Genomic DNA, 26,710 nt, shown 5'->3' on the forward strand with positions numbered 1-26,710 from the left:
CCTGGCTGCACCTGGTGAGCACCGAGGCTTTTTTTTTTTTTAAAGTGCTGGGAGCTGGGGTGGATGGGGTTGGCCATGGGGGGCGGGTCTGGGAGAGTGAACAAATAACCTAGCAATTACACCAAAAGGAGTTCATTTCTTCTGGTTTTATTTGTAATTTGTGATTGAACTGAGGCCCAAATCCAGCACTGGACCGTAGGCTAACAGATGTACATATGCACAGTCCTGCCAAGTGTAACGAGGCTGAGGCTTCTCAGTCCTCTGAGCTGCTCCATGGAAACCATGCTTGAACCCAAGCAGCCTGACAGAGCTCAGTAGGGCTGTACTTGGGCACAGGCATCCTTCAACATGGAGCTCATTGTGGGATTAAGGGCCAAGTAAAGGCCAGACTTTTGCCAGACTTTCTCTTTTTGCATTAATTAGTGTGTTGACCTTTCAGAATGCTTACTGTTCTGTTGCTAAAGTCCATATTTATGCCCCTAAACACAATGCCAGTGTGATTTTTGCCTCCTTCCCCCCTTTCACGTTGGACCCGGGGCCGGAGTCTGGTTGCTTTTGCCACTTGAGAAGTGTGTGGGTTGAAAGCCAGGCAGACCCCGGCTGGGGTACCGCGTCTGGGAGATGGGAGGGAGCGGGGATTAACCTTAAGCTACCGGCATCTGCCCATGCCCCCTGCTCCTGCCGCTCAAGCAATGAGGGGACACTCTGGAGCAGGGTTTCCCACTCCCACTCCCACCCCCTTCTCAGCCAGCTGGAGCAGTGATGGTGCTTTGGCTAGGGAGGAGAGGGGTGGGACCAACCCTGGTCAGCTGGAGTAGACAGCACAGCACAGCCCAGCCCAGCTCAGGGCTGCAAAGCATCCTGGGATGCTTGGGGGGCTGTGAGCAAACTTGAACTAGGAAGGGGTCTGGGACAGGAGTTCCGTAAACCGGTCTGCCTAAATCTATTCATTCAACCAAGTTCATCTTAAACCACTTTCAAAATGACTGAAACTGGTTTATGTGCACTGAACTTCTGTTTTGTTACAGGTTTAAACTAGTTTCTGATCACATAAGCTAGTTTATGCGTAACTTCTGTCCCTAATTTATGTGACCAACAATTCGTGTTGTTCTTGCTTTAAGACTTCTGGAGCAAATAATGTAGTTTTAACAAGTGTATTCAGTTCCAGGGCAGTGAGTTGAGAGCTTGTTGCCACACATGTCTGCGGAATAAAATGAGACTGTGTTACCTGTTGGTTTGTGTCATGGGAATGGGGGTGTTTGAACTAGCAGCAGGTCCTGGCAGATTTTCTCTAGTTTGTGGCAGTTGTTAGTGTCTATATACTTTTATGTGCCTGGACTTTTTTTTTTTTTTTTTTTACCACTTCATTAGTAAGAATCCATTCCACTCCTTTTCCTGGTTGGTTGTTAACTGAAGCTGTGTCCCCTTTCAGTGCTCTTCTCTTGAACGTGCATCAAGTTACTGTGAGGTAAAATGGAAACTTTGGGTGTTACTCCTGTAAATAAACGTTTACATAATACATTGATTAGCCTCAACTTCTCACCGTTGCATTTCTAGCTAAAAAGGTCACTTTTGACATGGTTACCCTTTAGAAAGCAATGCATACGCTATGTATAAATGACATGAATGGTTTTAGAGCAGTTTCATCCTGGCAGGAGTGTATTACTGTATACAGCATGTGCCTCTTCATAAACCAGAAAGGTGACAGAAGTATTAGACAGTGTTGCTTACACATCAGTTTGAAGGGGGGTTGTAACTATTAAAAGCAGAATTTGGTTTTAAGATCGTTTCACATGTGCTTAATTTTACTTGTGTGAGCAATTCCACTGACTCTTTGGGCCACAGCTATATAGAATTTAAAGCACACGCCCAACTGTTTGTGCTTCTACTTTGAGAGAGGCGGATTACCGCCTGCTGTGCCCATATTGTGTCTTGTACAAAAGATTGTAGTTCTGGATTTTATACTGAGTCAGATTCTCCTTTCAAGTTTTATTTTCTGCCTTCAGGAGACTAAAAAGAAATCCCGCTACCGGTCATGAGGTGAAACTTTGGCTTTATTGAAGTCAGTGACAAAACTCACAATGACCTCACTGGGGCCAGAATTTTTTTTCCCTGGAGTCAAAAATTCCACCTGTTCTACGAGGGTGTCTGTCTGCAGAGGAACTCCGTGTTCTTCTGTGGAGCTGATCCTAGAGGGCCAAATCTCAGGCTTCAGGAATGAATATACATGAAAATGTATACTTGTTCATCCTATTTCTGTGAAATAAAAAGGTAGCTAATACTGGTGACCTCTGTGGTGTGGTTAGGGGGGGAGAGAATTTTAATTTTGAAGAATGAGTATTAAGCTGCACGTGTGTTCCAGGTACTTGTAGATATTGGGTAAAATCGAAGGAAGGTTTCCTCAAGGATGATGGCCCTCATTTTTTGCAATTCTCTCATGTGCTTCCAAAATATTTAGCATCTTTTATCGCACATCAAGCTTCCAGGTCCCGTTCCCTCCCTTTTCCCAGGATGTTAGGATAAACTGTGTAAACACTGAGCTTTTTGCTCTTGTGATTATATTACTAAACACCCTTCCTTCCATGGCCATGAGTTAACACAAGAGCAGTTATGAAACCCTGTTTACAGCTCTGCAGCTGGTCAGGGTTTCTTTATGGGTCTTATTTCACATCTCTCCTTTTTAAAGTGTATATTGCCATCCAATTATCTGGACTATTCCTGGAGTTTCACTTGTAATATTAATGAGCTTTTACAAAGCATACAATGCCTCCTTTGTTCATATAGGAAACTGTTGAAGAGGGAGGGGAGGTTTCTTATAACACCCCACCCCAACAATAAAATAAAATAGAATGCATCTGCTTTTCCTTAGTATGCAGTCATACTGAAGTTATGCAGTGTGGAGCGTGCATGTCAGCAATTGCACCTTGTGCACGAAACATGGGCAGGCATCATTTTTCTGTTTCCAGTATAAAGCAGGGATCCAAACAAGACCTTCTGTATAGCTAAACATTTTAAAGGCCTTATGTTAATGGTGAATTCTGTGTGCATGAATATAAGGCAAAGCTAGGATTGGTTGGCAGGCTCACTGCAGATCCAGGTGGCATATACTGACAGCTTTGGGTCACATGATGGCTATTAGTGCTTGCTTTTCCACTCCTCTGGCTCAGCTTGTCAGCAAGGGTTGAATGCAAGCATCCTGCAGCTTCCAAGAATGTAAGGGGGAGGGGAAGTCTGGGGGGAAGCTGCTTTGGTGTTTTTCTCCCCCCCTCATCTTCGATCAATCTGAATTCCTGACAAATGTGGATTGTGGAGGTGCAGAACTGCAGCCACAGTTGCCAAGGGAGTCTGGTCATGCGGCTCAGCCCATATCGGATTCGCTGAAGAAGGATAGATTAAACTGGCATGTACAGTCTACGTTGTCTGCCAAAGCAGCACTTAGCTTTCAGATGAATTAGACTGATCTTCTCTTCTCTGCAGTAATACACTTGAGGAGACAAAGGAACTGGAAAAACAGACAATATTTACTTTAGTAAGGATCCTGGACTGTGCAGCAGAATGGAAGGACAGAATATTGGTTATGAAACTATAGGGGACTGTAGATGGATCCTCGTGCGAAAGCCCGTGTTTTGCTTCGACAAAATGATTTCTTTAAGGCAGTTTTTGTGATCCTGTTGCTAGGATTAAGCTTTTTGCATTGCAGCATGGAGCCTTTTGTTTGAGTTAAATTCAGACCTCTCGATATGTCACCTGACAGTCTTGTGGTTTTGGATGAATATGGCTCATTGCTATTATTAACCTGGGTTGGCAGCTGGGCATAACAGGAGTTTATAGGGATTTTGAAAAGTGGAACTGCTCAGGGGATAAAGATGCTTTCCAGGTATGGAAATAAAGTTATTGCAATTGTTTTAACAATTTGGACACTATACTTCCTAACAATTGATTTGCTGCTGTAATTTTTTTTTGTAGAAATATGATGCTTTATAGAGTTGGTTTGGCTTTCTGATTTCTGCAACTGTATAGAAAATAGCTCTTTTCTGTATTTTTAAATATCCTAAGTTAATTTGATAACTATAACTTTGCAAAGATTAGTTTTGATCTGCTGAAGTAATGGGAAGAACTGTATTAAATGCTAGCAGATTTAAGTCAAAGGGATTTTTGTTGGTTTGTGTATATTTTTGTATATCAAGGCATTTTTTCCAAAAGAACTAATGAGGAAAAGTTTGTGTATGTGTGTTTTAAAGCCTCTCGAAACTGAACAGGTGTTTTCTAAAATGGCATGCTTTTATACATGCCCTCAAATCTGGAGGCATAGATAGTGATCTGGAATGACAAGAGTTAACTTTAAATTCTTAATTAATTGCTGGAGGTCAAGTTGTAAAAATAGTCAACATATTTATTGATTCCTTCCCACAGTACCTTCAAGGCTACTGTTTTCGTGGTTCATGTTTTTAATTCTACCATAGCTAACCTGTATACGTACCATGTCTTTATTTTCTGTGTACGCTTGGTTGGAGGCCAGCAAAGAATTAAATCCATGTTCCACGAGGCATTTTTGGGTGTGTGTTGGAATTTCGAGAGTGTGAATTAGGCATGGAGTGAGAGCTGAATGGATAAACAGAGGCAAGTGACTAACAGGTGGGAGTTAAAAATGAAAACAAACTAAAGTTAGCTTCGTTTGCAGTTTAAAGAATAAGACAGCAAACTAGAATTTGGGAGTCGGGGCCAGCAAACGTGGAAACCAGCTGAAGTTTATGTCCCAGTTCAGTGCACAGAGTGCAGATGCCTGACTTGTGACCAACTGTTACAGTATGTGCATGGTGTGAGTAGCTCACAGTTCCTGAACCCCCAGTAGTACAGCTATTCAGAGTGAGCATTGCTAAACTACTAGATGAATGAGACAGATTTATAGACATGGCAGAGAGCTGGCCTTTTCACTGCTACAAAGCCTGCGGCTGGGCCCTCCCTTTCTTCTGGGTATAGGGAACCAAGAAATATGAACAGGAATCCTCAGCTTTGATTTAAAAGAAAAGTTGGTTTTTAGCCCTAGTCCTTAGGATGAACTTTGCAATGTAACCTCATGCGCTCTTTCCGGCCCAGGGCAGGGGGTCAGATTCGATGATCTAATAGGTCCCTTTCAACCCTAATAACTGTGAAACTAGTCCATAGGGCTGAAAGCTTGTTGCAAATCCCTTCCTAAAGAGCAGAGGGGATTCAGAGACTCCTTGCAGCCACTGTACCCCCAGCTCTTTAACTTCAGACAAAGCCATGAGTAAGTTAACAGCTGTAAGTGGCAGTGTTGCCCAGGGTACTAATGTAAGCAATTTCCCCATCAATTATAATGGATCCCCTCCAGAGCCTTGGTCAAGTCACATAGCTCAGTTTTAATAAAAAATTTTCCCTGCAGGAATGGGGCCAATGGACACAACCTTCCCATGAATGCAGATCTAAGGACATCCGTCTTGCAAAACGTTTTGTATGTATCAGCTCAGAGGTTGTATTAATGTAGAGATCCCCTTCCTCCCCATGGCCATATGTGTTACGCCACTGAAGCTTAAAGAGAACTGTTGCAGAAAGAGTTGTGCATGCAAACCAAGGCTATAAATTTATCACACCCATCATAGGGTATTGGATAATGAATTTCATCTGGTTTTTTGGGTGTCTCTAACCATCAACCTAGCATCATCGGTGCATCCCTAGTATGCGCCCAGCTACTTGTGTTTGTTCTGGAAGATCTACACAGCTGTATGGCAGCAGTCAAATAGGGAGCAACTGGCTGACCCATGTCAAGAAAATGATAGAGAGTATTTGTCCTTACTATGAGTCCTACATTCTGTTTGTCACATCACCATAAGGCATGAGAAGAGGAAAGGTCCAGAAGTACGTGGAGGAAGTTGCTGGGGACTGGAAGAAGGCTGTCTTCATTGAAGAGCTTAAGAGCAGAGATGACAAAGGTGTATAATACACTGAGTGTCACAGAGAAGGCCAATAACCTACTTCTTTTTCCCCTTTCCCATAGTAAAATGTATGCAGGATTTTCAATATTAATAGACAACACATATGTATAAAATGTTGTCTTTTATAACATTTCCACATATAAAAGAAAACCCCTAAAAACCTGTTTAACTCACTGCTTCAGGATGTTTTAGATATAGTTTAGAAAGGTACTAAATACAGATTACCTTTACACTTTGAATGTAAGCTCCTTTGGGGCAGGGACTTTACTCATGTTAAATATTTGTGCAGTGTAGTTTGGATTCCTAACGGGCCCCTCTAAACATTACCGCAGTACAAGTAGTAGTAAATAATAATAATACAGAAATAACTGCATTGTGCGGTAGGTAGTCTCATTAAAATTGTGGGCTATGAATCTCTGTAGGCTTTAACGAGTAAGTATTCCCTCTGAAGGTGAGGGAAAATGTCATCTCCAGTACATAGCAATGTAGTCCCAGCTGCATAACGAACTGCACACTTTCCTTTGAAGCAGTTGGCGCTGGTCACCATTGGAGAGGGAGCACCAGACGAGACGGACTAGTGGTTTTTCAGTATGGCTGTTCCTATCGACATTCTGAAAAGGTGCTAACATGAAAAACATGCAGAACAGATAAGCTGGCATAAACTATAAATATCATTTGCGTAGATGCTTTTAAAAATAGTTTGAAGTGATTCATCACCAGGCAGTTTTCATAACTGTGGTTAACATGTTGAAAACAATAGTTTCATAGTTTCAACTTACTTTTTCAGGAATTGGGCATATTCCTGTGTAGTGATCTATGATTTTTACCTATTTGGTGTCTCTCTCAGTTGGCTTTCATTTCAACCATACATCTTTTTAAACTTCCAGAACTGTCTTGTTATTTAAAAGTAACCCAGTGGTCACTTAGGTAAGAGTGAAACAACATTATTAACATAAGTTGTTAATGACAAAAGGGATTTCTGTTGATCTTGTACAGAAAACAAGTTTGTGTTGTCTTCAGCTTTATGGGTGGGGGAGAAGGCAGCATTTTTTGTGTGATGGTTATTAAAACCAGCATGGAGCAATGCGTAGGATCATTCCATTACCTCTAGCGGATAACTTCTTCATACTCCAGTGCATGCTGTGTTTTCGGGGATGTGTAAAGAAATCCAGCTGTAGGCTATGTAGAATTCTGGATTGCATCCTGCTTGCCCAACTCCCAGCATTGGTGTTTTTTTTTTTTTTTAAGGAACTGCCCAATGGATCTGCACATGAAGAGTGAATATTGGTGTATTAGAAGGTAGGGAGGTAAGGCAGGGAAAAGAGAGAGCTGTTTAGCTGGACCAGACCCATTGGCTCTCTGTGACTAAATGTGTGCTGGATGTTTGTTTCTAAAGAGATGTGCAAATATTTCTCTGGTTTTTGACTAGTTTTAATTAGTTTGGTAACATCTGGATTCTGCAAATTGCCTGTTCCCCAACTTCTTCCAAATTCAGTGCAGGAGCAGATGTCACCATGATATTCCTAATAAAATTAAAAACAATGTACCCTGTTGATTATTCTATAATGTGATGCTTTAAAGAACCCCGCCCTCCACTTTCCAGATTTTAAGTCATTTTCAGCTATGTGCATAGCCTGCTTGCAGCTTGTCCTGTTAACCTGAAAACTCCCTTTATCACTAAGACCTTTCTTCCTCATTTGGGGCTCAGAGTGTTTTGTTGGGACGATCTAAAGAAAATGACTCCATTTTATGGAGTCCAGTTTTCAAATAACCTTTAAAGAGGCTGAGTTTTTGCAATATTTTGCAACTATAATGGAATATGTACAATATTTTTTAATTGGGTGGGGGAAGGAATTATCCAAAGCATCTAAATAATTTGCATTCAATGGATCTTGTGCCTCTAAATCATTTTGGTGCTTATGAAAATCTTACTCTGTGTAAAATGGCATTTGTATTCTAGTAGTGCCAAGGGGTCTCTGTCAGGATGGCGTTGTGTTGTATGAAAAGAAATAATTCAGCTTCTTTTCTGCTATGAGGTCAGAATGCTAAATTTACAATGACATAATTTTCCATGGCAACAGAGAGTGGTTTATTTAAAAAAAAAAAAAAAAAAAAGCTCCAAAGCAAGATCAACTAGGAACATCTGGATTGTTCAGAAAGATCTTCTTTTCTCATTCAGATTTATAACTCAGTTGAGATTTCCACAACAGGGTGGGAGATTGAGACACATTTTTCCTTAAAATTAAGAGAACTTGTGAGTGAATTGGATATCAGTTGAACTTCATAGTAAGATTCCATTTACAAACACAGTTAGTGAAATGTGTCGCTTTACAAAGGATCTGCCACAGAGTTTTGCCCTATATTACACGGAGTAGTTTTGTTCGTTTTCCCTGGGTGCTCTTCTTAGGTGTCAGACTTACCAACACTTTAAATCTGCTAACGAGGAATGCTGTTTCTTGCTAAAATATGTCTCTGCTGAATGGAACAGGTGTGAGCTTGAGGTGCCAGTCTGCTTGTATTTACTGTATATCCTACTGAACCTTCTGCTAATACTCTTTGGTTTCTTCTGGTTCAAGGAACAGTCCACTACTGCCAAGGAATATTTTTTGCGAAGCTAAAAAGAGCTTTACAGCTATATTATGTAAGACAGATAACACTTAACTCATCTGTCATGAAATATGATTTAAAACATACATTCGTTACTGGTGTATATACTTGAATAGAGAAAGTTAGTGTCCTGTGCAGAAATGGAGATATAAACAAGCTTTTTTTACCTTGTTCAAATATCTTGTTGAATGCCGTAAGGTTTTTATATTTAGCTTTCTCTCCTCTTAGCGTTTAGCTGCTCTTGGGGCTTCTTATAAGCAGACTTTCCAAATATCTGGAACAGTTACTGCCCTTGTCTGCTAGTAATTTCAAAGCTGAATATCAGAAGTACTAGCTAATGAAAGTCAGGCTTTTGTTTAAAATGGATGCAAATTCAAATGCACAGTAAAGGGTAGGGCAAGTAAAATCCCTCCTTTTCTTTTTTTGAGCAGTAGCTGGTTATTGCATTTTTTGTTTGTTTGTTTGTTGTTTCATGAGTTGTCATTGACATAACTGTTTTCCAAACTTCCCATCCACTTTCACTGAAGAGTGAGAGAGGGTTCCTCCTTCTGCTGGGAGTGTGAGGTTATCTGTTGTCCTCATCTCACTGGGGAGAGATTGGACAAAGCCAAAAGCTTGAGCTTGAAATTGCTTGGCGTCTCTCTCAGTTAATGGCTCTTTTCAGAATTGTCTTAATTGCGTTTGACAACAAGCGTTGTGATGCCCCTTTGCTCTGCTTCACTGAAAAAGACATCCCCGGCTCATCGAAGGATTCTCAGGCCTGTCAAGAGACTGTTCACTATAGACGACAGCTTTATCCATGCAGAATCTACTGCAGGGGTGGGCAAGATGTGGCCCACCAGGTCATTCTATCTGGCCCATGGGGCCCCTAAAAAATTTAGAAAATGAAATACTCATCTGCCCTGGTCTGCCTGTTATGCAGCCCTTGCCAAAACTCAGTAAGCGGCCCTTTCCCCAAAATAATTACCCACCCCGATCTACTGCCACTTCAATAAATGACAGAATTCCCCTTGGTTTGTATGTAAGATTGGACATTTGATCGGAGACAGGATCAACGTTTCATGCACAAGCCACACCCTGCAAGTTGTGTTGGTCTGAGAGCTGGTCTAGCAGAGTATAACTTTTTCACGTAGAATTTGGTTATTTGATAATCCATCTTCCTCCTCATGTGCACACATGACTCTTTTTTTTTTTTTTAAACTACCTGGCCTTAACTGAGTACACAGAGGGAAAGCTAGGCTCTTGCAGTCAAAGCTCTAGACATCAATGTATTTTACTTTTAAAAAATTTTTAATTTAATTTTAACTTGAGCAATCTTGAGTTGCTCAAGTTCTCCCCTGTGATCTCTTTGCCGTTAGTTGCATAGCATCCTCTCTTCAGCTTCTGTTTTTCTCCCTTGTTACTAAATGGTAGAAGCCAAACAGTTGAGAAAATGGACTTCCTCCCTTAAGAGGCCCAGGTAATTCTACTTACAGTACCCAGATTCCTTCTAGATGATCTTACAGAAGTTATAACCTTATGAATTTCTATTAGTATCCCCAGTTTTTTTTGGGTGGGGGGAGGATTCTGTATCTTTGGCTTCATACAGACATTCAGTTTCTCTAGTCTCTGCTCTCCTAGGAGAAACCACAAGTTTATAGCTCTTCAGGATTTTTTCCCAGACTAAAAATGGCCACTCCAGGAGACAAATAACCTGGGAACAACCAGGGTTAAATCACTCCTAAAAGAGTTTCTCTTGGGAGAGAGAAAGGTCTGTACATGTTGTGATTTCTCCCAGAAGAGAACATAGTCTTCCAGAACCCCCACTCCCTCCTTTCCCCCCAGGAGACAGTATGGTACTCCCTGGACTCTACTGCTCCCAGAACACACCCTCTTCACAAGCCCCACATTGTGCTGCAGGGAAACACAAGCTGACCATGGGCAGTCCGAGTCAGCCAAGCAGGGCTGCCCTGTGCACTACTGCCATCTGTTGCCAGGCAAACTAAGGGAGCTCGCAGAGCATGCTGTGCTGTGTGCCCCCGTCTTCCCTTCCACCACCCTTAGGCTGTACAGTGTCAGCACTGCAAGCTCTTCACTTTTCAGGGTTTCAACATTTGAATGTCTGTACCTGCAGCTCTGAGTGAGGTTTTTCCCCCCCCCCTTCTATTAGGAGTATAAACCTGGGAGAACTCTCTCAGATGATTTGAATATGTATATGTAGCCACTGACTATTGAATGAATTTTCTGTAGCTAAGTTCTGCTACAGAAGTTGGCAGGCTGTAGGTAACTTATATTGGCTCACTAAGGGGGTCAGAGGGGAGGTGACCTTTTGGGTCAAGTCATGGAAATAGGGAACAATGAATCTTAATGCTGTTTTAGGGATATGCATCTAAAATTCTCAACTGTTAATTTATAGGCATCTAATTGTCGAAAGATATGGGCAGGCGCAGCTCTTTCCCTAGGGACAAGGAGTCTTTCTCCAGCTGACTTACTATAAGTTTCTTTCTGTAATTGTCAGAGAGAGCTCCATGTGATTCTCCTTGATAGAGTTACATCTCTTATAGCAAGGATAGCTAGATAGAATTTCATGCTGATTTAGAAAGTGGCTCTGCTTTTTTATTGTCTGGAAAGCAAATCCTGCCTACTCTGTGGGTGGAACTGGCATCTAGCAGTTTTTATTTCCAGGAAATGAAGAGCCACAAGTTTAAAAAAAAAAAAAAAAAAAAGTCCCAGAGATCTCCTGTGACAGTGCAGAGCATTGATCTTTGGCTTGGTGTGTCATTTTTAGTTGTTCCACAAGAGTTTTTTTTTTTTATTTGACTTACTGCGATGCATGCAGTCAAACCTCTGCAGAGCAAGTTCTGTACAATGAAATTGTTCATGATAAGTACTAACAAATTTACTGTGTAGTAATAAAAGCAAGACCATCCATAGAAAGAGGGGAAAAGGGCCTTTCAGGCTTGAACCCTTGAACAAGATCCTCATTTGTGAAGCTTCCACAAAATTCAGTGGACATCCTGAATGCGGAGCTTTCAGAGGTTCACGTCTTACTAGGCTACCGGATCAGTTGCTGGGAATAAATGTGTTTTCAGAACCCATAATGTGAGCTCTCACTTTGGCCCCAGTCTAGTAACACACTTTATAATACCTGTGATTAGGGACCTACCTAAATAATGGCAGAAGTTCATGGCACCTTACACATACACACCCCTACCTGTGGTTTTTGCCTCTTGACCAGTGACTGGTGGGGGAGGATGCACAGCGAAAAGACTGGGATTAAAGGTACCGCTGCACCAGGAACTTCTGCTATTTAGGTAGGTTCCTACCTGTGGTAGCAATTGGGATTTGTGATTGTCCTGGTATTGGAGGACATTGTTTTAAACTTACTGAAGATCTGTTCTCTCATAGCTGTGGGTAGCTGTGACCTGTGATTCTGGTCTGCTATAAGAATAGCAAGATAATCATGAGGAGTTTAATGGAAGTATTTTATTGCAGTGGGGTTTTTTGACAGGTAAAGATGGGAAATGCATGGTAGCTTTGGCACATTAGCCTTCTCAGTTATGCAGCTAAATGCTCACAGATAGCACTGCATTTTCCTGTGGTTCCTTGATTCTGGCAGCTGGAACTGTGAGGAAAAAAATCACAAGATGTGATAACAGCACAGGAATTGACAACACTGGATAAATAATTACTTCGGGAGCGTCACACAACTTACACCATGGCACTGCAGCTATTTATTTACAAGCACTTTGTAGTGAAAGCGCAATGTTTGCACAGGATCAAAGGGTTTTTAAGAAAAATGTCATTGCATCTCTTGGACTTTATTTGAACATCTGGCTTTATTAAAAAAATAATGTAAAGAAACAATGTCAGAAGTCACTGTGGTAATAAATTTTTCTGCTTCTTTATTTTTTTCATTAAAGCTGGCCTTTACCAGAGTTTGACCCAAGTCAGATCCGACTGATTGTGTATCAGGACTGTGAAAGAAGAGGGCGGAATGTCTTATTTGACTCCAGTGTTAAAAGGAAAAGTGAGGATGTACCTGTGTCGGTGAGTATTTTTCAGCTGAAATGTGATTATAATATATGACTTCTCTTTTTACATAATACAGGAGTGAATACACAAAGGTCAGGACAATAAACATTTTGTATTCATTTATTTGTTAACCCTTTGAACACACACACACACACACACACACACACACACACACACTGTGTGGCAAAATGATCATGTTTGTGTGCGTGTGTATAGCACATTATTCAAGCTTCAGGGATTGCCTCTAACAGCTCTAAATATTTTTGACATCTTTTAATTCTGGGACTTTTCTTTTTTCACCCTCAACTTTGAAAAGTTTTGAAAAAGAGATGTCTTCCTTTTCTGTGCCCCCTAGCCATGCAATGCTGTGCCTATATGGTTGAAGACCATGACACAGAAGAAACTGAGAATTTGATCCGTTTATGATGGGGATCATGTGATGTGGCAGCCTGCAGTGGCAGGGAACTGGACCAGCTGACCCAGGAAGTCCCTTTGCATCTTGTGTCCCAGGTCTTGGTGTTCTTTTGCCAACCTTTTTTTCCTGGTGTCTTGTGTCACTTCTTTGGCAGAAAGTTTCTTGAAAGCTTTGGGGGTTTTGCCTTTTTGCTGCAGAATGACCTGCTGTTTATTGATCTGTGAATTTACAAAGTAACTGCTAGAGCAGGACAAAGGAGAATGTTTGTAGGGGTCAGGCATGAGAGAGCTGAGTTTCAGTCCCAATCTTGTCACTGACTGCTGGTGTGAGCTTGGCCAAGTCACTTAGCCTCTCTGACCCTCATTTTCTCCACCTGCAAAGGTACAGATATTAGGCACTGCATGAACTCAATTTGGTCATGTTTGGTTATCTCTATTAGGTGCTGCCTAGTGGGTATAAAACTAGGTACTTTAAGTATGGCTACAGAAAATGGCAGTTTTATCACAAAAAAATTGTTTCCGCATTGGGTGCGGGAGCATATCTGTAAACTGCACCAGCCAAGTTTGACAGAAGCTGCAATTTGTTCTTTCTTATCCAGACTGACTGCCTGCTACTTCCACCAAATACCCTATCTAATTCTTGTGGGAACTTTGTGTGGTTCTGAGCATAGATTTTTAATGACTCTTCATAGCTGAATATAACAACTTTTATATCCACAAGTTAAGAACCGGGTTTCCTTGTTGCGGAGTTTTGATTTGATGTTTGACTTGGGTTTAATTCCTGTAGCAGCAGCACGAGACATCACAAAATGTTTTAGATGTCCCTTACTTTTTAATTTTGAACCCGTAGCAGTTTTATTAGGCTAAAAGTACAGAACTGTCCATGTATCTTTGCCAGCAAAAGAGTTCATACTTTTAAAAAAGAGTTCTGCTCGTATGTCACAAAACAAAATGTAATAAACAAGGTTTTGTCAGTCTGTAGTACATACCTGTGCCGCCTATTTCTATTCCTATCAATTTCTTTGAGTCTAGAAAACGCATTTAAAAGAGTGTCTTTACTTACACAGTGAACTTTCGAATTTTGTGGGCTGGCTTTATTATTGGAAGCATAGTTCATTTTGACAGCTGAATATCTACAGAGTTCCACTAAAAATACTTGTTTCATTAGACTGACAGTTCAGCCAATACCACTCCTCCACAATTTCTTCTTGTTCTTTGTGCCATGTCTCAGTGGGGAAAAAATAGCCAACTGTATTCCCCATCCCCATAAAACAACTATCAGATAAAGAATTGTTCCCAGGCTGTGAAGTAAAATGCATAGTGCTAACCTCCAATGCTTTTATGTAAGTTTTTTTGTTTTTTTTTTTTTTTCCATGAGAGAATTGTTGACGACACAGTTCTTGTCACACTTCCCACCTTGGCAGGGTCATCCCGTGCAGCCTTCCTTGACTCAACACAACATTTCAGTAACAATTGGGTTTTGCAGGTAAAACTTGTGTCCAGCTGTCTTCAGCTCAGCTTGCTCCTAGTGCAGTAGTCTTTTGTGGTTACAAACTGGAATTTGTCAAGGAGTTGTGTTATTTCCCCACTCCATCTTGATTTTTCATTAACAAAGACACACCCTGCATATATAAAGAGAGAGATCTTGGCTCTAAGCACATTCCAAGGCACTCTTGCCCTTTTGCAGTAAGACTTGTGTGTGGGATGGGCTCGCTGTTGTGAATGAGTATCTGTTAAGTGCTTCACAGAAGTCAATGCCTTCTGCTCCCTCTCCTCCTCCCTCCTTGGATTTACTAATGTGATTTGTATCTGTGAGTTTGCAGATATACAAAGCATGAGATTTGTGAACATCCTCAGCACCAGTCTAACCAATTGATTTGAAGTCCATTGGGTTAGGCAGAGGCCAAGCAATTTTGAAAATCCTGCCCCAAGGCACCATATGACTGTGTAGGCTGTTCTTTTCCTTGTATAGCCAGCTGGGCAACAACTCTTCATTTCTGATTTTTTTTTTTTTTTTTCCCCCTACTGTTTCCAAGAAGCATCATGAAATTTAACTCTACTTTACATTATCATTGTTTCCTTTACGTGCTTGATGATAACGTAAAGTAATATCAATCCTGTTTGGTGTCTATATATAGATAGATATAGATATAGATTTCCTTTGACTCCTGTCTCATAACCCGAAGAAGTAGTCAGTGAGATTTTGGAGTGTTCAAACAGTAAGTGCTGAAGGCAGGTGTCCGATTTTCTCAGATATAGGGTTATAAGTGACATGCACGGCGGGGACAGAGAATTAAATTTGCATTTAAATGAGGGATCTATTAATTGTAGAGAGTCTTCAGCAGAAAAGTCACAAGATGATAGATTAATATGAGCCACAATACTAGGACCATAGCTTATTTTGTCTTTCCAGTTTTTAAAAGTATGAAGTACAGAACAAATGAAGAATGATGAAAAGAAAGGGGGGAAATAAAGATCAGGACAATTAGATGCACTCCTGAATGAATAATGTGGTGTGTTTGTTATTACTGGAAATGGGACTACAATAGATAGCTTTGGTGAGGACTGCCTGTAGCTCATTTTGTAGGAGAGGTTGTTACTTTTTCCTGGGGCTTTGCAGGGTTAAAGTTCTTCAGCCAGGCTGACAAGGGATCCACGGGCCAGAAGCCTTAGGCTGTGCATCCTGAGAATGTTGGCTGAGTGGTGTGCCAGGCATTTTCACTTAGATGGGAGATATACTTTGGACAGCTGTTGGGTTTTTGGCCTGTAGGATGAGGCAAAGCAATTCCCGTTTGTGTATCCCGGACCTTTTTTGGTACTTGGCACCACCAGCTCTTTCCCAGTGTTTCAAGGGATGTCCTATTAATTAGTCAGCCTTCTGTATCCAGGTGCCTTATGCCATCTTAGACCCTCTGCTGAAGTATGCTGGTGGCCATTCTTTTTTCCCTCGTAAACAGCAGAAAGTTGGGCAAGGCTCCACTTTTGGTTTTGCCAGGATCTCAGAAGAAGAAAGTGATAGCATTTCTCAACATTGTGACACCAGATCATGAGGAGATGTATCAGCATAGGAATTATTTGCATAATGACTGTGTGATGCAAAGAGGAGTCATTACTAATGCCTTTACCAAATAGCTTGGGTCCACATGTAACACCTACCTCTTTCAAATTTCATTAGTTACTCAGAGGTTGGAATCAGTTGCATTAGTCTTACTGGCAGCTCTGTTGGTCTAATTCACTTGTGTTAATGTGAATTTTGGCGTTCATACCTCAGCTGTGGGACTCAGCCATCATGGCACTGCCTTATGCTATTTGTAGGAAACAGCATCTACCCCATACTAGGATGTCTCCTGGTATCCTCACATGTATGCCCAGTCCTTTTTATCCTTCACACTTTCCCCATCCTCCACTCCTTATTTTCCTCTGAATATGCAAAATCCAGACCAAGAGGTGACTTGGGCATGTGCCTTCTCAGTGAGGCCAAGGTTATAAGTTTGTGGACAGGGAAAGGCTTTCTTCAGAAGTCTTTGAAAAAGTAATACGGGACCTGATTTTAACTTTGCTATAATAAGAAAACGGACTTTTCACATTCCTTTTAAGATACATGAACCAGATGGCAAGGCCCAGGCTAAATTCTCTGCCTGCACTCTACATTTCCTGACACTTCAAATGAGTGCTTGACTTCTCAACCTTGACGCCGCATTCACGCTGGCCGTTTGCTGGGACTCCCCAGTACTGTACTGTGTTATATTATGGTGTTGCTGTATGTTATTCATACGGCACTGTAAACGCAAGTGTGGCTGGCATGCAAAGACAAGTAGAAATACAATGTGATTGCCCCAAAGAGCTGGCAGTCCAATTGGATGAGAACATATCAGAAATGATGCCACATGGGGGAGGTAGGAAGGGAAACCAAAGAAAACAGTGGGAGGGGAGCCCTGAAGGAAAGCCTCCCCCAGGGAGAAGTATAGGTAAGACTGTTTTTTTCCTATATGTCTTGTTTAGCAACATTTTTTTGCTCTGTGTTTTGCCCTGATGTTTCATGGTTCAGTCTGGTGAGCAAAGGACACTTTCAGAGGGGGAGTTGACTGCAGAGGGTTGTTTAGAGACAGGTGAGTTTTTGAGTTTGTGGCAGCCTGGAAGGAGTAGGACATCCAGTGTGGTCAAGGGGAATTGGAGGAACTAGAGGAAGAATAGACAAGGATAAAGGCAGGGCTATAAGTAGGAGCCAAGTTGTAGAGAACATAGATTGCGAGTCAAAATGTGAATGGGCACTGAAGATAGGTAGGAGTAGAGAAGGAAGCTGAAGAAGGAAGTGACCTGCTCCAAGGGTTGAGAGTGGAGGAGGACTTGTAGCTGTGACATTTTGGAAAGAGTGGGAAACAGGGAAGTGAGAGTCAAAGATGGCAGGAAAGGGAAGCCTGTGGGATTCGAGAAGAAAGTGAACCAACGATTGTAACATTTGGGTTAAAGAGCAAAAGGTGGCCCAAAGATGATGGGGCACGCGAGTCCAATTTTCACCAAGTTACATACTTTAACTGTACGGCAAGATGGGTGACACTTAGCTAAATACTGACTTAACTTTGTAAATCGTCACTTACGAGGTCACATTTCTCCAAAAGCACATAAGTGGCATGTTGTTTTAAGAAAGTCAGGCATTCTACAAAGCTGGAAGATGGGAGAAATGTTGGGATACTAAATTGCTTGAGAGACTAGTGATGGGATATTGAGCCTTTTGCCTTTGAAGTGACCTATATAAAATTGAGATGGTGATCTCAGTCTGCTTCCTAGTGAACAAGTTTTCAGAGTGCAAGAGACTAAGTAGGAAGATGCAGATGCCAACTGTAATGGTAAATAGAGTCTGAATCTTCTCAACCCTTGATATGCCTTCTAAATAGATATGGAGACGTATTCGTAGCAGTGTGGCGGGTTATCTTCCCTGCTTCTCCTGTCTGTAAATGCACATAGGAGCCCAACAGCTCTAAGAAAAAAATCAGGCAATTTACATGATTACTGTTCTAAAAAACAGCAGTTCTTCCTCTTACACATGGAGCTGGAAAAATGGGCAATAATCTATTCTTCTACGCAGATGCACAAATATTTATTGATCAGCTTTTACGGTTCAGACCATAACAGGAATCAAATGTGAGATTCAGTTTCAGTCTATGAGAACAATTTATCTTTCCTTAACACAGTGCCCACTTTGCTCTGGGGGTGAGGGTGTCCAAATGGAGAATTCACAGACTGAAAGCTTATTATGATTCTTGTTGATCATTGAGGGGTTTTTTAATTGCCCTGTAGTCTCTGAGTCCTTCCCCCTGCCCACCCCCCACGTTCTTTTTTGCTACGTGGCTTTTCTCTGTTACGCAGACTACCTTTTTTAAATGCACTTTTTCTACCCCATGAGGAAACTCCTTTTTCCTCCAGCTGACGAGGGTCCACAGCTCTTAGATTCTTGCAGCTTTTATATAGAGATGTCCTGTCTTTTCCTTTCTCTGCTTTATTTCGGTCTCACTGGTCATTTCAGAAACAGCCTCCTCCAAGACTAGCCTCGGGCTCCCTGCTGCTATGTTAGTTCTGAGACCTTGCAAATGTTAGTTCTCCTGTGTTAGTCCTGTTCAGTCTCTTTTAATGAATACCTCATTTAGGAAAAGAAACCCATCCCCTCACCTACCTTACTCTCATTTACCATACCAACGCCTTGACTTTGGCTCCCCCTACCTCTTAAAGGTTTTTGTATTTTCATCCTGTTCTAAGTGGTACATATGGAGTAAGAGGCAGAGGTGCTGCATGCCTCCTTCTCATTCAGTAAAGAAGTTGCAGACCTTTGCCAGTCTGTTGTAAAGCCATCAAAGGGGGTGGGAAAAGCTGAGCAGCCTTGGGCACCCTCCGGGTTGAAGAAGACTATGGAGAGAAGAGCCTACATGCGGAGGTATATAGTTTCATAGTAGCTAGAGTCGGAAGGGACCTAGGTAGATCATCTAGTCCAACCCCCTGCCTTGACAGGAAAGAGCACCGGGGTCAGATGACCCCGGCAAGGTGCTCATCTAACTCATCAAGGTGCTCGTCTAGCTGGAGGCTCTGAAAGCAAGGCCTTTGGGGAAGTGCTGCTTCAGAACAGGCTCTTAGTGCTATTTACTTGGGCACCTTGTGTGACCATGTCTTTCACCAAAGCCGCACCAGCAAGATCTTACATACACAAACACTGTACAGGGGATACTGCCAGGCCTTCATAGACCATTGTACGAGGAGCCGAGCAGGAAAGGAACAGAGAGCATGACAGCAGTGGGAAACCAGCATGGCAGCCAAGAGAGGCAGGCTGCCCGCAACGTCCTGTCAGCAGATGTTTCTGTGTCTGGCAACCTTGTGCTTTGCAGAGGGTGCCAGCAGCAGTTGGCCTAGAGACTTGATTTATTGCAGCCATGTTTCTTTGGGAGGAGAAAGTACGGATTTGAGTCTTTTTTTCCTTGGGCATGTTGGTGAATGCTACAGTTACCTCTTTATTTTTGGAAACCTGACTTGAGTATGCCTGGAATATTATACTAGAGCACCAGTCATCCCATTCCTTTGTTGCGTAATATCTGGTGATTTGTTGCATCTAATATTTCATTGACATTCAGATTCAATAACTACAGCAAAGTGGTGCATAGCAGATACTTGATCTTGCAGCCTGACAGGTTGCTCTTGCACACAGGCTAGGTACTAAAATTGTACGTCCCAAAATTTTTTCAGTGTTCTGTGTTTTAGAGATGATTTGCTACCTTCAAGCTGCTGACAGATGGTATCTAAAAGATCTTGAGCATTTGACCTCTTTTACTTCACAGGATCCTTATTTCATTACTTTCCATTGCAAAGACCAAACAGCTCTTCCCTTCTAGTATTTAAATTAGGAAAGTTTAACTTCAGGGTATCTTGGTTAGCAGCAAGTCTCGGAAAGCTGCTATGCAAAAATATATTTAAGTGCTGGCAAAGAAAAGTGATTAGGTTATGCAAATTTTAGACTCAATGCATGGGTTTTTTATTCCTATATGTATGGCTATAACAGATCTATAAACTGATAGAAGCCTGCTTATTATCACATCTTTTAAAGAGGACTTGCAAAATGTGATGGAAAATGCAAAGCTGAAATGTGGTTTGCCTGCAAAACCTGCTGTAACCCTGTGGATTTAATGTGGTTTCATCACATGATGCTTGCCTAGGCCAGGCCATTGTTGTTTGTGTCAGAGATAAAATGCAACTCCAGTTCACGAGTTCCTACTAAAGTCATATGATTGTCATTCACATGTTCCAGCCATTGTGTACTATGCACAAGTCACAAATATTGGCCATTAGCAAGCCTACACGTTGCATGAGTTCAGTGTGCACACCCGAATCAGGCTGGGAGATTTATTACCAGGGGAAGAAGTTTATGGCTAAAACTCAAAGGGAGGGCTAGAGAACAAAATTCTATCCCTGCCTCTGCCTCAGACTCACTAAGATGTGGGCATATATTTGCCCTTAAAGCACTGGTGCTTGAGGTTTTGGCCTCCCAGGCCAGATGAATGGCGTAGGCCCTGTGTCACCCCTGTCCAGCCTAATGTGCTGGGATTGGGCCCTGTGTCACCCTTTGTGCTGGAATCAGTTCTTCACTGCCCTCACCCAGCCCCACATAGGCCCCTCACCACCCTGTGCACCTAATCTGGTGCCATGGGTCTGTAAGGAGTCCTACAGGGTGGATGACATAGGATTAGGGGCCAGATCTGGCTCACAGGTCGGGGATTGAACACCCCTGCCTTCCCCTGTGGCAGCTCTACCTTTCCTAGAAACAGTGCAGAGTCTAGTACAGGCAGAGTTAGACAGTACTACCTTTTTTTTTAATGCAGCTGCCCAAGTCCTACCTACTCTTGAGGCCACATTAAAGCAAACCAGTGCACTGTGGCAACCTGATAGTCCCCACACCACTTAGATTAGGAAAGAGTCCCTTTCCCTTCTCCTGAGTAGCTGCAAATGATTCCATACCCATCAGGCACATGAGTGCAAGGGTGCTAGGAAAGAGGCTTATAGTGTGCCTTCTTGAGGGAATGGGCTGGACCATGAATAGTGTCCAGTACTGAAAGGTAGTTGGCAAGACCTCCCAAGCAGGCTGTTGGAGTTGACACTGTATTGAAATGTATGGGACAGTTCACAGCTCTCAGATACTTTGCAGGCTCAGGCAGATGTCTGCTCCATCAGTGACAGCTGGGCAGACTTTTCATTCTTTTGGTTAGAATCAGGAGGTCTAGAAATTTGCACCATGTTTTAAACTGACATTTGAGCAGTTGATGTAGATGTGCAATCCCAGAAGCCAGAGCATCATGCATGGGTTCTAATCTCTGTGCCTTAATCCTTCATAGGAGTGCTTCCACTTGCTAGTGGTGGTCTAGCAGTTTGAGGTGGTAAGTTTTAAGGGAGAGAAGGCCGACATCAACAGGTCACTGTGCAATCTGGAAAAGTGTAAGCTGTCTATATACCTTAATTTTGCCAACCAGGAGTGTGAGAAATGCCTACCTCCTGCAGGCTTTCTATGATTTAATTAGTGTCTGAAAAGTACTTTGAGGTCCTTAGATGAAAAAATACTCCATGATGCTAAGGACCTACATTTTTTTGAAGCATTGAAAATAGGTCTAGTGTCTAAGGGCCTATTTTGCTGGGCATGCTGATCCATTCGATCACCCCCACTCTAACTCATTATGCCCCATATACCCAAGTACCTATGTGCAAGTCCAAAAGCAGCCTGCATCTCTGCTTCTATTCCTCGAGCTTTGCAAACTCCTCTCATTCATGCTGCAATGTATTCTCTTCCTGCTGCCTCATACAGGCTTTTAACTTCTTCTCCACTTTTCCCAGAATCCATCTTGATTTCTTTCTACCATTAACCTCTGTTTTCAGGTCTCTGCCTTTCTGGGTTCCTGGCCAGTTGGTGCTTAAAATAAAGATGGAAAAATCATGCCCCCAAATCTTGCTTTGTAAAAACTCTTAAGGCTACCTTTAGTTGCTTGAAAAAATAGAGTTGTGGTGTTTTGTGAGCTCCCAGTTTGGTTTCTAAGTTAAAAAAAACAAACAAACAGTTTCTTTCTTTATAGACAAGACGGCCTTTAAGAGAGAGGAATGATTATTCTGCTTACCTTTTTTTTCTGCAGATATTCCTTTTGTTGCTCAGTTTACTTCTCAAATTGAAAAATACAGCACCAGTCCTTTCTAGTGCTGCTAGGCGGTGGCTTCAAGTATGTGACCCTTATTGTGACAAGTCAGGTTTTTTTGTTTTTCAGAAACTCTGCAGTGATGCTCAGGTGAGAGTCTTTGGGAAATGCTGCCAACTGAAGCCTGGTGGAGACAGTTCTTCCTCTTTGGACAGTTCAATCAATTCATCGTCCTCCTCTTCAGATGCAAAAGAGCAATGCCCAAAATATCAGGTGAGTCATTTCTTTGCTGTCATTACCCAGGCCAAATTCTCTTTGCAGGTTAAGTATTGAACGCTTTAAAATGCTTTAAATTAGATGGAGACTGTGGAGAAGGGTATCTTTTTTTTTTTTTTTCCGTTTTTTTTATTAGCTTTGACCCAGGTACACATGGACAAGTTTCATAGATTTCATAGACGTTAGGGCTGGAAGGGACCTCGAAAGACCGAGTCTAGCCCCTTGCCCAAAGGGCAGGAAGTCAGCAGGGGTCGTAGGACCCCAGTAAGATAGTCATCCAGGTTTCTCTTGAAGGCATTCAAAGTGGGTGCTTGAACCACCTCCGGCAGCAGTCTATTCCAAACCTTGGGGGCTTGGACAGTAAGGGGGCTTCCTTATGTCCAGCCTGAAATGGTCCTGAAGGAGTTTGTGACCATTTGACCTTGTTATCCCTTGGGGCGCTGTGGTGAACAAACATTCCCCCAGATCCTGGTGAGCATCCCTGATAAACTTACAGGTAGCCACCAGATCACTCCTGAACCTGCTCTTTACCAGGCTGAAGAGTTTTATGGCTCTCAGCCTCTCATCATATAAGGTCTGTTTTCCTGACCTTTTATCATGCGCATGGCTCTCTTCTGGACTCTCTCAAGCTTCTCCATATCTTTTTTGAATTGTAGAGCCCAAAACTGGATGCAGTAAAGTTAGATGAAGATGGGACTTTACAGCCCACCAGCTGCCCTGTAGTTCTGCCTGTGGCCATACTCTTAGCCCACAGTGAGTGAAAGTTAACTCACAGTAGCTTGTATTAAATTGTATTTTAGACCATTTGTTCTGTCCTTCTCAGCCATATCTGAACAGAGCTTTCACAAAAAAAGCCCCTTCCTTGCAATTGGACCCTGTGAGCTTTCGGGATAGGCTGAAGGATCTGGACCTGAGCTGTGTTCCTGGAAGCATTTATACTTGCTGTGTTTGTCGAAGCCCTCCTCTAGTGCCAGATTCCAGGCTTCAGGAGTTTTTAACTGTTCTAAATTAGCAAATGACTTTAAAGCATTATAGGTTAGGGGAACTTTTAAAAAAGGTGCCACGGAAGTAATCCGGAAATATGGGACTGTAAACCTATACACATGTGCTATTGAACAGTGTTATAACATGAGGATTTAGGCAAACGTGAGTTATGTTTGACAAAAGAGTAGAGATTTTGGCTGCAAGAGTGGCCAGAGTCCTCAGACATGGATATATTTCTGTAATCTCTGCTTGCACAGATCACAAGTGTTTTATATTAAGCTGTCTTAAAATAGAACTGAGTCTTTACTTTTTGTAATGAAGCAACTGTATATTTGAGGGAGGCTGCCTCTTGCACAGCTTCAGAGATACAGTATTACTGATGTCAGTCTACTATAGATGAAAATGACCAAACCTTCAGTGCCAACTTCAAATACGATCACATTAACTGTTGCTATTTTTGACCTGTTGCATGTTTTCCTTGTTTTCTCTTGCACATCATACTTTTGCGTGTGTGATCTGTCCCTTCACAGCCCCTACTGCTCACCATACTGTAAACATGCCATTCCCATAGGGTGACAGCACACTCCATCTTGGGGAAAGTGGCTTTTAGAAGGACTTCACCTGTAACATCTCCTCTTGGTGCTCCAAGCCAGGGTGGGCTCAAGCATCAGAACTGAGCACAGGGAGCTTTCCCATGCTTTCTGACTGCCCTCCCTCTCATCATATCCCACTAGCTGCAAGGCAAAGTGGAGAAGGAGTCTGCTAAACTAGAAGGAAACAAGATGAGTGTATCGGAAGAGACAGTGAGGCAGATAATAGGACTGGGGTCTAGGTAGGGAAGTTTGATAGAGACTAGTTGGGTATGGAGACTGGGAGTTGGATTTGTGAGGGGGCAGAGAAGACTTCTGAGGCAGGGAGCTCAATTGGGAGGTTAGGTTGGATCTGGCTGCACCAAGAGACTGGGGCTAGGGATCAGTGTGTTGGGAAGAACAGGGGAGTTGGGGTGGAGAAAGAGAACTAGCTTTGTGTAAAGAAGCTGGGCACTGAACTGATGAGAGGTGGAATCAGGAGAGGGACTAAAATTGGATAAGGATCTTGGGAATTAAGGCAAAGACCAGGAGTCATTGAGGTAGGGTTGAATGGAAGAGGCAGATTGACCAAGGATCTAGGAGAGGGAAACTTGGACCAGAAGGTGTAAGGAGAAAGGAAGTAAGGAGTTGGGGCAGGAGGTGGGAAATTGGGACTGGCTGGGAAAAGATTCTGGCACCAAGTATTGGGAGTAGAGGAGATTGGGAATGCTGGAGGGAAAATCGGACTTGGATAGTAAGATGAGGACCAGCTAGGGAAGAAAGGTGAGAGTGGGGCAGAAAGGCTGAAGTGTGAGAATGGGACTAGAATAACGAGCCTGGGGGAAAGGGAAGCCACTGAGCTAGAATAGGGCTCTAACAGGGTGGAAAGGAGGAGATGGAGGTAGACTAGGAGGAAGATCTGTGTCCACTAGAGCACATTCCTCTCCAGAGCTTGCAATATGACCCCGGATTCCTGAGTCTTATTCTTCTGATGTCAGCAAATGTGTGTGAAACCCTGAGGCAAAGTGTGTCCCATCCCCCACAGAAAGAAAGAAAGAATAGCAACTCACTGTTGCTCTCAGCTACTCCATTTCCTGCTGATGAACCACATATGTGTCAGTGTGATGACACACGATGGGATATTTATTTGCTTAGAATTTTTTTTAAAAGAGAGTTTTTTTGTGCAGCTAACTTGATCCCCTTCTAGGCATGCATTATGGTGCAGTGCGTAAAGATGTAGCAAAGGAGCCAGTTGTGTGCAGGACTCCAACCAGATTGTTACACACCTTCCAAGTTCTGCAGCATAAGTCTGGGGTCTTGCAACAGCAACCGTCTTTAGTACACAGTTAAAGGCTACATATGCACATGGGAGCCTAGATAAAGTTGCTCAGGCACCTGGCATGCTTGCATGTTCTGAATGTTGACTGCTTGATCTTGCAACTGTAACAAAGTTGTTATATAAGGTAGCTTTCTGTGTTGAATGCACACTTAATGTGCAGATTTCGTAGTTGCAAAATGGAACTCTAATGACATAGGCTAAGTTGGAGTTTCCAAACCTTTTCTGTCCCATGGCACACTGGCTGGATGCAGGACAGAGGGATGGGGGTGCTGAGCAGCCAAATGCAGAAGTGTGTGGGGGGAAGTATTGGCGTGGGGCTGGCCAGGGCCATGCCCCCCAAGATTCCATGGCATACCTGGACATGGCCGATGGCATACCAGTGTGCTGCGGCGGTGTGGTGGACATGGCGGATGGCACATCATTCGGTAAACATTTGGCTAAGTAGAGATGGTTAAAAAGCCCAAGGCTGAATCGGTTCAGTCTTCGCCAGTTAGCCAAAACTGTGCAGATTGAACTACTAAGCAAATGAACAGACATTCACTTTTGACTCTGCAAATGCAGCCACATGTCTGCAGTGGCTTAGGCCCTCAGCTGGGGGGCGCTAGAGCACACCTCTTTACTTGGCTGGAGCAGGCAGCTTGGGCCAAGGCTAGCTTACCCACCCTGTCGGGGAGGGGGTTGCAGGGGAAGTGCAAAGCATCCTGGGATGCTGGGGGACTGTGAGTTAACTTGAATCTGGAGGGGATCTGACACAGAAGTTCAATAAGCCATTTTAACATAAATCAGTGAAGTCTGATACTGCATCCATCCAGATTTATCTTAAGCTGGTTTTGACCATTTTGTAAGTGGCTTATGTTTACTGAGCTTCTGTTGTGTTACAGATTTGAACCAGTTTCCAATCACTTATACCAGAGTGTGTGCAATTTCTGCCCCTAGCCATAAAATTTATAGAACATATGATGTGCTTCTGTTTTGTTTGTTTAACTATATGTGACCAGGGCATGAATGATTTAAGTTGTTCTGTGGAGGATGAAATATGGCATTTTTGCCCCAACTTGGTATTGTGGTATTCTTAATTACATCTCATCTAAAGCAGTTTATGAATGTGATTAAGAACACATTGATACAGCAGAAAAATTCTAATCTTTGCAGTGGTTACTTAGATAATATATTGCTGCTGCTACTGTTATGCCTGACAGTAAGCCTTGTCAAGATTGTGCTCTTGTATTGTTCCCATTCAGGCTGAAGGTTTGTTTGATTATGAGTCCTGAATTTGTAAGTACTGCATTGAAATTTTATTTATGTGTGCAGAAGGTTACATTGTTGAGTAGAAGGACAGTATGTACAGCAAGTTGAAATTTCAAAATACGCTAAATCTATGGTTCATAAATGCGATTT

The 26,710-nt window shown here is 42.5% G+C and overlaps 1 protein-coding gene across 3 annotated transcripts in view; it reads left to right on the forward strand.

Annotated features, from left to right (window-relative positions):
• The window catches only part of FNIP1 (folliculin interacting protein 1), an 88,052-nt gene that overhangs the window by 25,399 nt on the left and 35,943 nt on the right, over positions 1–26,710 (forward strand). For 2 of the 3 annotated variants that reach the window (XM_019535063.1, XM_019535065.1), the window contains exons 2-3: positions 12,464–12,590; positions 22,274–22,417. In XM_019535063.1, the coding sequence (XP_019390608.1) occupies positions 12,464–12,590; positions 22,274–22,417 (271 nt within the window). Of the gene's footprint in view, positions 1–3,352; positions 3,878–12,463; positions 12,591–22,273; positions 22,418–26,710 lie in introns of those variants that run through there. The other variant, XM_019535064.1, reaches the window with a different exon arrangement.

Source organism: Crocodylus porosus, unplaced genomic scaffold (assembly GCF_001723895.1).
Source record: "Crocodylus porosus isolate Cpor-Errol unplaced genomic scaffold, CroPor_comp1, whole genome shotgun sequence".
NCBI lineage: Eukaryota > Metazoa > Chordata > Crocodylia > Crocodylidae > Crocodylus > Crocodylus porosus.